Source organism: Rhinopithecus bieti, unplaced genomic scaffold (assembly GCF_001698545.2).
Source record: "Rhinopithecus bieti isolate Rb0 unplaced genomic scaffold, ASM169854v2 scaffold_81780, whole genome shotgun sequence".
Taxonomy (NCBI): domain Eukaryota; kingdom Metazoa; phylum Chordata; class Mammalia; order Primates; family Cercopithecidae; genus Rhinopithecus; species Rhinopithecus bieti.
Window position 1 is genome coordinate 509,069 of NW_016830359.1, and position 11,959 is coordinate 521,027.

Here is an 11,959-nt window from a genome sequence, read left to right on the forward strand (position 1 = left end):
TGAGGGGACCCAAAGTGGTTAAAACTTGCGGATCTGTATTTTCTGAGGCCTCCAAATACCTCAGCAATATGACAGCTCAGTAGAGCGCGAAAACCTATGTTCTTTGCACAGTAGGCATGTTTAATACATTAATTTCCTGTGGGCGGGGTTTCAGTGGCAAATGTAATCAACGCCGCTTACGTACAATGGACTCTATGGCCCTAAACCAATCATGGGGCGGTGCAGGGAACCGGAAACCGGGCCTCAGTCCCTCCGCTTCTCCATAAATAGACGCAGTTCAGCTCCAGGCCAGTTGGAGAGCGCATCGCAGAGCGAGGAGGTCGGCGGCGGAAGCCGGGAAGGCGGTAAGTGTCCAGCGAGCACATCTGTGGTGTTTAGGAGCTGGCGTGCGCGGGGGTTGGTTTCAGAAAGTTTGGGTGTATTTTCTCATGCATTTGCTCGGAGACTTTGTGAAGGCAGCGGGTCTCCTTTGCACCCCATGGTTAACGCTGACTCGTTATGCAATGCTTCTGTAAACTGGGAATAATTCTAACTTTCTCGGTCGGGCGCGGTGGCGCATGCCTGTAATCCCAGCTACTTTGGAGGCCGAGGTTGGCACATCACGAGGTCAGGAGTTCAAGACCAACCTGACCAACATGGTGAAACCCCGACCCTACTAAAAATAAAAAAATTAGCTGGACGTGGTGGCGGGCGCCCGTAATCCCTGTTACTCAGGAGGCTGTCAGGAGAATCGTTTGAACCCAGGAGGCAGAGGTTGCAGCGAGCCGAGGTCGTGCCATTGCACTCCAGCCTGGTTAACAAAGCAAAACTCTGTCTCAAAAAAAAAAAAAGTAAAAGCAAGTAATAATATTAAGTTTCTCATCATGGTTAGGTTTTGTTTTATTTTTCAGAAACGGGGTCTCGTTCATAGCCCAGGCTGGCCTGGAACTCCCAGGCTCAAGCTATCTGCCCTCCTCGGCCTCCACCTTGCTGGGACTGCGGGAGCACACCACCACGCCGCCCGAGTGCATTTTTTATTGACTGTAGAGATGTGGTCTCACTGCTTTGCACAGGCTGGTCTTGAACTCCTCGGCTCAAGCAATCTGCCCACCTCAGCCTCCATCTCCGCCTCCTGAGCAGGGGCGCTTAGGGAACCTGGTGGGAAAACCTCTTTAATTCCCAGAATTTCAGGCTGCCTTTTCTCTCTCACAGCTGTATGCTTTTTAAAAATGTATCGATTTACTTAATAAATAAAACGAGATGGCCTCTAGATGTGTCTCCCAGGCTGGAGCACAGGGGCACAATCACGGTTCACTGCTGGGCTCAAGTGATCCTGCCCCCTCCACCTCCCAGAGCGCTGGGGTGACAGGCGTGAGCCACCGCACCGGGCCTAATTTACTTTCAAATTGAGAAATATAAATATATAATTGTGTATATGTCTGGTGCACAGCAAAGGGTGTAAAGGTGTATACGCATTGTGCAATGGCTAAATCGAGCAAACTGCCATAGGCTCTACCTCACGGTCTTACCATTTTTGGGTAACACTTGAAATCGACTTCCTTAGCAATTTCCAAGTATACTGTACATTGCTGTGAACTACAGTCACCATGCTGTGCAGTAGACCTATTTAACTTTTTTTATTATTTTATTTTTTTAAAAAAGCTGTAATGGCCGGGAGCAGTGGCTCACATCTGTAATCCCAGCACCTTGGGAGACTGAGGCATGGGGATCACTTGAGGTCAGGAGTTTGAAACCAGCCTGGCCAACATGGCGAGACCCCGTCTCTACTAAAAATACAAAAATTAGCCGAGAGTGGTGGCTCACGCCTGTAATCTGAGCTACTCGGGAGCCTGAGGCAGGAGAATCACTTGAACCTGGGAGGCAGAGGTGGCAGTGAGCCCAGATCGGCCACTGCACTCCAGCCTGGGGGATAGATAGAGCAAGACTCTGTCTCAAATAAATAAATAAAATGAAATAAAAATAAAAATAATTTTGGCCGGGCGCGGTGGCTCAAGCCTGTAATCCCAGCACTTTGGGAGGCCGAGACGGGCGGATCACGAGGTCAGGAGATCGAGACCATCCTGGCTAACCCGGTGAAACCCCGTCTCTACTAAAACTACAAAAAACTAGCTGGGCGACGTGGCGGCGCCTGTAGTCCCAGCTACTTGGGAGGCTGAGACAGGAGAATGGCCTGAACCTGGGAGGCGGAGCTTGCAGTGAGCTGAGATCCGGCCACAGCACTCCAGCCTGGGTGACAAAGCGAGACTCCGTCTCAAAAAAAAAATAAAAAGATTAAAAAAATAAAAAAATAAAAAATAAAAATAATTTTAAGTAGGCCCAGTGTAGTGGCTCACACTTGTAATCCCAGAACTTTGGGAAGCAGAGGCAGGAGGATCACTTGGACCCTAGAGGTCAAGGCCGCAGCAAGCCAGGATTGCACCACTGCACTCCAGCCTGGGCGACAGAGTTTAAAAACCCTGACCCTACTAAAGGTAGTAGTTTAAAACAAAATAGATAACTTAAAAACAATCCACTTTTATTTTAGGTTCGGTGGGTACCTGTGTGCAGATTCGTTACATGAGTATATTGAGTGATGCTGAGGTTTTGGGGATCACTGAACTCGTTGCCCAGGATATGAGGATAGCACCCAATAGGTAGTCTCCCACCTTCCTGCCATCTATCACTCCAGAGTCTCAGTGTTTTGGAGTCCACGTCCTGATTCCCTTTCCTCTGTGTACATGCCCAGGAGCGGGATTGCCGGATCATGCAGTTGTTGCACTTTTAATTTTCTGAGGAGCTTCTATACTGTCTCCCAGATTGGCTGCACTAATTTACATCCCAGCACAGGGCGCAGAGGATCCCTCTCCTCCGAATCCTCACCCGTTCCGTGTGTCTTTGGGAACAGCCACTCTAGCAGGTGTGAGGGGAGCCTTGTGGTTTGGATTTGCACGTCCCTGAAGATGAGTGATGATGAGCACCTTTTCCTAGACCTGCTGGTCATTCGCATGTCTCATCTGAGACGTCCGCACAGGCGCCTTGCCCTCCTTCTAGTGGGTTATGTGTTTTCTCGCTTTGGAGTCGTTTGAGTTGCTTATATTTTGCATCGGAGCCTCTTGTGAGATGTGTGGCTTGTAAATATTGACTCCTCCTCTGGGTGGTCTCCCCCTCTCTGCCGATTGTCTCCCTGTCTCTCTGTTCTGCACTTGCTCAGAGTCCTTACAGGGGGCATGGGTTTTCCATCCTCCCGGCTTCCAGTGACCTTTCCCGAGACCCTCCTGCCAGTTTTTTCTCCTCTCTGCAGACCTTCAGGTTGCTTCCCCCACCTGTGGCTAGGACAGCAGGGCTGCGTTCTCATAGCTGTTGAACTTGGATGATAATTGATACCTGGAGAGTATCACTCAGTGACTCCTGCCTTTTGAAGCTACGTTTAGAACCAAATTTAAAAAGAAAAAAAAAAAAAGTCAGGCTGTGTGCGGTGGAACACGCCTGTAATCCCAGCACTTTAGGAGGCCAAGGCGTGGGAATGACCTGAGGTCAGGAGTGGGAATGACCTGAGGTCAGGCGTTTGAGACCAGCCTATTCAACATGGCGAAACCCTGTCTCTACTAAAAATAAGAAAATTAGCTGGGCGGGGCCTGTAATCCCAGCTACTTGGGAGGCTGAAGAAGGAGAACCACAGGAACCTGCAGAGGTTGCAGTAAACTCAGATCGCACCACTGCACTCCAGCCCAGGCAACAGAGTGAAACTCTGTCTCAGAAAACATAAATAAAAGAATAAAATTTAAAAAAAAATCTAGGCCAGCTGCAATGCAGTCACACCTGTAATCCCCGAATTTTGGGAGGCCGAGGCCGGTGGATCGCTTGAGCCCAGAGTTTGAGACCAGCCTGGGCAACATGGCGAAACCATATTTTATTACAAAAAATAACCTATAAAAATTAGCCAGGCGTGGTGATGCGCTTGTAGTCCCAGCTACTCGGGAGGCTGAGGTGGGAGCATCACTGGAGCCCAGGAGGTTGCGGCTGAGGGAACCATGGCTGCGAATTTCCTTCCAGCCTGGATGACAGAGCAAGACCCTGTCTCAAACAGAAAAAAGAAAAAATCTTTCTATGGTATGATCCCACTACCTGGAAATTTCATAAGACTTTAGTCCATTTTATGGAATGAGATAAGGAATAGAGAAACTCCTACAGACAATAAACAGATTAGCGATGGCCAGGGGCTGGGGTGGGTGGGGCAGGAGGTAATTACTGATGAGGATGGTGTTTCCTTTTGGAGTGATGCAATAATTCTGGAATTAGAAAGTGGTGATGGTTGCACAAAATAGTGCATGTGCTTAAGTAAAAGTGATGAATTTTATAAATGTGTGTTTTACCAAAACAACAACATATCTTTGCAGGAGCTTAATTCTCATAGGATTTTTTACTGCCACCTCTTTCCTGCAGCAAATAAATATCCTGGGGTTATTTGTAGATTAATAGAAAAATGTGCTGGGGACAATCGTAGGTTGTAACTATTAATATTTTCTCTAGCTTTTGCGTAATTATGAGTAAGGGCTTTGCCTTGGATCTTGTCTTGATGGGAAAACATAAAGAACCGACATTATTGTTACATCAGATTCTAGGAGCTTCACATACATATCCAGTTTAATTTACAGTCAAGAACAGTGTTGTTCCAGTTGAAAGGAAAACCAGTTCCACCTCTGCATAATGATCCCCTGGAGATCAGAATCCAGGGGAGCATTCAGATTTTACCCCAGAACATGTAGTCAGATGTAGACACTGGAAGAGCAGAGTGGATTCATTTCCAGAGTGCCAAGTCTAATGCCAATGGACAAATGGGGTCCGGGATTGGGATGAGGGATTTGGAAGGGAGGGATAAGTGGAGTAGAAAGTTAAAATGGTCGGGCTCATATGTTTTTTTTTCCCTGCAGACTTCTGAACAAACCGTGAATCTATTACTGAGAAAAACCAGGGGCAGCCCGTGTAGCTAGGTCTCAATTAGATACCGGCTACTGGAAGAGCTTGTTCAGAGGCGGATTGAAGTATTCTCCAGTAGAAATGGCTGCAAATCACACACCCTCATGGGGTCAGAGAGAACCCTGCAACAGACCTAGGTCAGAGACTCCATGGTCTGTGGCATCCCCGGGAACTCAACTTGGATATCACCACAGGAACCCTGAGACTTGGCATCTGAACTTCAGGATGTTCAGCTGCTCGGAGGAGTCGGACCCCATCCAGGCTCTGAGGAAACTCACTGAGCTGTGCCATCTGTGGCTGAGGCCCGACCTCCACACCAAAGAGCAGATCCTGGACATGCTGGTGATGGAGCAGTTCATGATCTCCATGCCCCAGGAGCTCCAGGTCTTAGTCAAGGTCAACGGCGTGCAGAACTGCAAAGACCTGGAGGACCTGCTACGAAATCACAGAAGACCCAAGAAATGGGTGAGTGGGACCCTCCTGATTGGTGCAGGGAAGGGGAGCTGGGATGGGGGCCAAAGAATTCTCCAGTCCCAAATATCAGCACAGTTAATATTGCAAATCCCTGGTCTAGGAGATGGACAGGCAGAGGGGATACAGGGACCCACACACTGTGTGAGGCCAACATGAGAGAAAGACATTGGTAAAATATTACACCTGATGGAATGTAGGGAAGGAAGCATTAGAGTGAACTGAAGGGGGGCCCAGAAGTCCCATCCTGAGGCAGGGAAAGTGGTTGGTATCAGCGATGCGGGGATCTGCCTCCAGGTCCCCATATGAGCCCCTAAGTTCCAACACAAGGTGAGCTGCCGTTGGCCACTTGTGTTGCATTCACCCAGAATATTTCTCCTTGTCTTCTCTTTGGTTTAGAGACACTTGCATCCAAAGGATTCATATTTATGTACTTACCTAGAGAGAAAAATATTGAGACAGGATTGCTGTGTCCACAGAGCTGATTCTGCATCAGGAAGGCAGATTTCAGCATTAATTAGTCAAGTGTGAGCATTATGGCAAGACCCAGGGAATATGAGAGCTACTTTTTTTTTTTTTTCACTCTGTCGCCCAGGCTGGAGTACAGTGGCACAATCTCGGCTCACTGCAACCTCCACCTCCTGGGTTCATGCCATTCTCCTGCCTCAGCCTCCCGAGTAGCTGGGATTATAGGCGCCCGCCACTACACCCAGCTAATTTTTTGTATTCTTTAGTAGAGACGGGGTTTCACCGTGTTAGCCAGGATGGTCTCGATCTCCTGACCTCATAATCCGCCCACCTCGGCCTCCTAAAGTGCTGGGATTACAGGTGTGAGCTACCGCGCCCAGCCATGAGAGCTACTTTCAAGTTCTCATAGTGAGTCTGATTGTCTTTTTTCCCTCTACAGTCTGTGGTCAACTTGCTCGGCAAAGAATATCTTATGCTGGACTCAGATGTCGAGATGGCTGAAGCCCCCGCCAGTGCCAGGGATGATCCGAGAGACGTGTCCAGCCAGCGGGCCTCCTCTGTGAACCAGATGCGTCCGGGGGAAGGCCAGGCCCGCCGAGAGCTGCAGACCCTGCCCAGGATCCCTGCACCGTCCAGGAGGCAGGTGAGTGTGTGAGGCCTTGGTGTCTGGGTAGAGGTGGGAGAATGAACGGGAGGAAGTCGTGTGTCCACTGGACTGATTGACAGATTTGGCAGAGGACAAGATTAGAACCATTCCCCATGGACATGGTACATCCCCAAACATTCATTCCTGAACCATCGCAGAGAGGGAAACCTCATCTACTTTTCCCTCCACCAGGAGAGCTTTTAGCATTGAGGGTGGGGGGTAAGAAATGGTCTCAGTGAAGTGAGGGAGGCAGTTGGCACAGATGAATGAACTGAAGATCCCTTCCCCATAGCCAGTTACCTCAAAGACATTCCATGTAATAAATCAGCAAGGAAACCATTTGCTACAGATTGTCAATTTCTTAATTTGAGGAATGTTCTCAGCTGGGGTGATTATGCCTTTCCGGACACATGGCCATGTCTGGAGACGTTCTTGTTTGGCATTCTCAGGGCTGGTGGGGTGTTAGCAGCATCTAGAGGGTGGAGGCGGGGTCTCTGCTCTGCACAGGAGCGCCCCCTCCAGGAGGGTGATGCAGCCCCAATGCCAGTGGTGCCACAGGTGAGGGGCCTCCACCTAGAGTCATGCTCCTTCCAGCCTCAGGGGCAGGGAGACGTTGGCATGGCGGGAAGAAATATGCTCAGAGAACCAAAGGGTGAAAACCACCAGGCACAGGAGCTGATTTAGAATATGGAGCGTGCAGATTAGGGACAGACTCAGACGTGAGGCGGTGATGTTTACTGGGGGTGAGGGGTGGTCCACAGGAAGTCTGCACATATTTCCACACTTATGTCATTAGAAGAGTGGGTGCATCCAGTCAGGAGGGGACAGACATGTCCGTGCTTCCCCCAGTTCAGACACGGAGTCATTGCTCTTGGTTTTCCGTTGTCAGGAGGAGGACTTCCTACTGCCAGAGACTATTGTCATGAAAGGAGGTCCAAAGACTCTGAGACCCAAGCCAACCTTGGAGAAGGGTCTGAACGTAGACAGGGAGGAGAACCCAGGACTTACATCCCCAGAGCCTCAGCTTCCAAACGGTCCCAGTGAGTATGAAGACTTGGACCCAGAAATACTAGCTCCTCTCTTCCTGGGTATGGGTCTGGGGGCCCAGCATTATCATGTCTGGGGAGTTGGCACTCAGCTGCCAAAGCCTCTCCACCCCCCACTCTCCAGAGACCTATGGTCCAATGTCTTAGGCTTGAGGTTGAGGGGAAGTTGTCAGCCAAGGTCAGTGTCTGGTCGCAATGAGTTTGGTGTGTTGAAAATGCGCTTTATTAACTGTTGTGTGTGGAATCCCTTCCTCCAGCAGATCTGGTGAGAGCAAAGGAGGGGAAGGAACCCCCACAAAGAGCCTCTGTGGAAAATGTGGATGCCGACACACCTTCTGCCTGCGTTGTGGAGAGAGAAGCTGCGACTCAAAGCGTTAACAGTGGAGAGGCTCCGAATCTGAGCAGTTCCAAACCAGACACCACCTCCATTTCCCAAGAAGAGCCTCAAGGAGGAGCCACACCTGTGGGCAACAGAGAATCCCCGGGACAAGCTGAGATCAATCCAGTTCATTCCCCGGGCCCTGCGAGCCCAGCCAGTCACCCCAATGGCCAAGAAGCCAAGGCCCTGCTATCCATTGTGTGTGACGTGTGCAATAAATCGTTTAAGTATTTTTCCCAGCTAAGCATCCACAGGAGATCACATACAGGAGAGAGACCCTTTCAATGTGATCTCTGTTGGAAGCGCTTCTTGCAGCCCTCAGACCTCCGAGTTCACCAGCGAGTCCACACTGGCGAGAGGCCCTACTCGTGTGATGTGTGCCAAAAGCGGTTTGCCCACGAGTCCACCTTACAGGGCCACAAGAGGATCCACACCGGGGAGAGGCCGTTCAAATGTAAACACTGCAGCAAAGTTTTCAGCCACAAGGGGAACCTGAACGTTCACCAGCGCACTCACTCCGGAGAGAAGCCCTATAAATGTCCCAAGTGTCAAAAGACCTTCCGTCAGCTGGGGACATTCAAGCGTCACCTGAAAACACACCAGGAAACCACCTCCCAGTGATTCCAGAGTCAGGTCCACGTCCTCCACCCCAAGAGACAGTGACTGATGATTTTTCTCCAATGTTACCAGATGACATATACACATAAAGCACTTGGTAGGAATTGCCCAGATGTTTGAGTAAATATTTATCCTCCCCCATGAGTTTTGTTTTCTGTTTGATTATATCTCTTGCTTTCTTATAGATTTATCTTAGTGTCTGTTGCTGTTTGTCTCCCAATGAGCACAAGTCTCATCATTTTCCAATATCTTATAAGAAAACACTGAGCACAGTAGCACGCAAGCGTAATCCCAGCTACTGGGGAGGCTAAGGCAGGAGGATTGCTTGAGTCCACGGGTTTAAGTCCAGCCTAGGCAACACAGCGAGACTCCACCCCCAAAAAAAAGTGAAGAAAATTTTGATATTTTAGTAGAGATGGGGTTTCACCATGTTGGCCAGGCTGGTCTTGAACTCCTGACCTCAGGTGATCTACCCGCCTCAGCCTCCCAAAGTGCTGGGACTACAGGTGTGAGCCACCACGCCTGGGCAACACTTTCTCTTTTAAGTATCGTTGTGTTCTATGTGATTCCTTCCTTATCTGAAGCGCAGTGTTTGGGTATATTATATTGTTTTCAGTAGACTTTATTTTTTAGAGCAGTTTTAGGTTCACGCACAACTCAGTGGAAAGTACCGAGTATTCCTGTAGATCCCCTTCCCCCGCCACCCACACACACAGCTCCCCACCAGAGATCCACCAGAGATCCACCCACCTCTGCCTTCCAAAGTGCCGGCATTACAGGTGTGAGCCACCATGCCCGACCTCCACCAGGAATTTGTAATAGTTAGAAACTTAAATGATGCTAAAATATAGCTTCAAAATATGTAAAAAAGAAAAAAAAAGGATCTAAAACTAATGAACGAATGAACAGGAAACACGTCAGATATCCAGAAATTGCCAGAAATTAGAACTAAGGGCCCTCTCATCAGGTAACTAAAGGAACTTAAAATTGTATTAGTCGGCCGGGCGCGGTGGCTCAAGCCTGTAATCCCAGCACTTTGGGAGGCCGAGACGGGCGATCACAAGGTCAGGAGATCGAGACCATCCTGGCTAACATGGTGAAACCCCATCTCTACTAAATAATACAAAAAACTAGCCGGGCGAGGTGGCGGGCGCCTGTAGTCCCAGCTCCTCGGGAGGCTGAGGCAGGAGAATGGCGTGAACCCGGGAGGCGGAGTTTGCAGTGAGCTGAGATCCGGCCACTGCACTCCAGCCTGGGCGACAGAGCAAGACTCCGTCTAAAAAAAAAAAAAATATTGTATTAGTCTTGTTCAGGCTTCAGAAACAATGGTAGGCCTGTGACCCACAAATGATCCCACGTGGGATACATGACTTGTGGAAAGTAAACACCCACCAGTCCTGAGAAGCTTCAGATCAGAAAGGGAGTGAGCAATGGAACTTCCCAAACCCCGGGAATCTGACCAGTTCTCCACAGGAGATCACATACAGGAGAGAGACCCTTTCAGTTCTCTAGGTTTCAGAACATCCTGAGACACACAAAGTAAAAGATTCAGCATTATTGATTAAACCTTTGGAGCTGCTTATTTGCACATTGCTGATAATTTCAGCTAGCAGCTTAGGAACATAAGCTGGGATCCCCCAACTGCTCTCTGAAGTCTCACCCATGGAGTGGACACACTACCCAGGACCCGTTCCAACTGGGACTCCAGATGGCTGTTTCCAGGTCTTCCCTGCACTGCTGGATCTGGATGTAGGTATTCTCCCCGGTTTGGTTAATACATATGTATGCATTTCCCTTTTCCCTTTTCTCACGTTAGCGTTTGCTACGTTAACCCTTATACTCTTCCGCAAAGTTCTGATCATTAAACTTTTCTTTTGGCCAGGCGTGGTGACTCACGCCTATAATCCCAGCACTTTGGCAGGCTGAGGTGGGCGGATCACCTGAGGTCTGGAGTTTGAGACCAGCCTGACTAACATGGAGAAACCCCATATATACTAAACATACAAAATTAGCCGGGCATGGTGGTGCACGCCTGTAATCCCAGCTACTCGGGAGGCTGAAGCAGGAGAATTGCTTGAACCCGGGAGATGGAGGTTGCAGTGAGCTGAGATCGCACCATTGCACTCCAGCCTGGGCAACAACAGTGAAACTCCTGTCTCAAAATAAAACAAAAAACAAAACAAAACAAAACAAAAAAAACTTTAACTGCATTTGAGTGTAACACTGTGGTTTCTTTGGCCTATGAATTCTCAAACTCAAAACGAAAGTAAAACTTTTAGCAAAACAATAATCCAAAATGGACTGCGTCCCATAGGTTATATTTTCCCAGTCCCTCACCTGACTCTGTCATCCTGGATTTCCCAGTCCCACACCTGAGCCTATCATCCTGAATTCTGCTACCCTTAAAAAAATTCCCAGACTAATTAAAAGGGAAAAAATTGACTATTTGACAAGAAACATTCTATTCTCTCCATTCTGCTCCAAACTGCCTCTCCTCATGTTGAAGGAGACTCAGGTCGGTTGAAAGAATACGGAAGAGCAAGTATGCACTCTGAAGAATCTTTTCGAATCAAGACACAGACTCAGATTTGAGAGGGTTATCTGTATTATTCAATAGCTCGTGCGATAATTGGGACAATTCCAAACGAACACAATTACTTTAAATGTGTTTCAGGAATATTCCCTGATTACCCCAGAACCTTCCAACTAGTCCTCGAATAACTATTGGTTTCATTAACAACACATTATACTGACTCCAACAACAAATCAATAAAACCTAAGACACTCCAGACGTTTTACAGAATAATTCAAATACTTTACAATGTCTTCATGAGAGCTGGGTATTTAACTTCAGGATCTTAGTCTCAACACAGGGTACCTAGAAAGGGTTTCATAGGGAACAGAAGGAGCTGGAGAAGAAGGATATGAATAGGGATTCGGGGACATCTATGACTTCGGGACATCTATGACTTCACGACATCTTCCTCCTTGGGAATTTTCTTGCTGAACACGTCCAGATCTGTGGGAGAGAAAGAGGCCAACTTTGAATGGTTTTTCTCACTGTCACTCCCCAAACCAGGTTCTTGAGGTTGAGAATGAAACTGGGGAGGAAGATCTCTTTAGTTCATCTAAGATCCAATAACCTTTTCTTTTCCCTCTCTTTTTCCTTTTCCTTTATTTTTTTTTTCTTGAGATGGAGTCTCGCTCTGTCTCCCAGGCTGGAGTGCAGTGGTGCGATCTTGGCTCACTGCAACCTCTGCCTCCCAGGTTCAAGCGATTCTCCTGTCTCAGCCTCCCCAGTAGCTGCGATTACAGGTGCATGCCATCACGCCCGGTTAGTTTTTTTTTTTTTTTTTTTTTTTTTTTTTTTTTTTT

The 11,959-nt window shown here is 48.3% G+C and overlaps 2 protein-coding genes across 3 annotated transcripts in view; one reads left to right on the forward strand and one right to left on the reverse strand.

The window, feature by feature from the left end:
* Positions 1-281: 281 nt before the first annotated feature.
* On the forward strand, positions 282-8,670 carry LOC108524329 (zinc finger and SCAN domain-containing protein 5B-like). 2 transcript variants are annotated; one of them, XM_017865374.1, is made up of 5 exons: positions 282-344; positions 4,911-5,421; positions 6,335-6,538; positions 7,431-7,581; positions 7,845-8,670. In XM_017865374.1, exons 2-5 carry the CDS (start codon positions 5,038-5,040, stop codon positions 8,585-8,587), a joined length of 1,482 nt encoding a protein of 493 aa, XP_017720863.1. In that variant the 5' UTR covers positions 282-344; positions 4,911-5,037; the 3' UTR covers positions 8,588-8,670. The 2 variants fall into 2 exon arrangements, with proteins under 2 accessions (XP_017720863.1, XP_017720862.1); XM_017865373.1 differs by lacking the exon at positions 282-344 and having other exon boundaries at positions 5,036-5,421; positions 7,848-8,670.
* A 2,359-nt stretch (positions 8,671-11,029) lies between these two features.
* The window catches only part of GALP (galanin like peptide), a 12,954-nt gene continuing 12,024 nt past the window's right edge, over positions 11,030-11,959 (reverse strand). The window contains exon 6 of the mRNA XM_017865379.1: positions 11,030-11,603. Within this exon, the coding sequence (XP_017720868.1) occupies positions 11,548-11,603 (56 nt within the window). The 3' untranslated portion in view covers positions 11,030-11,547. The remainder of the gene's footprint in view (positions 11,604-11,959) is intronic.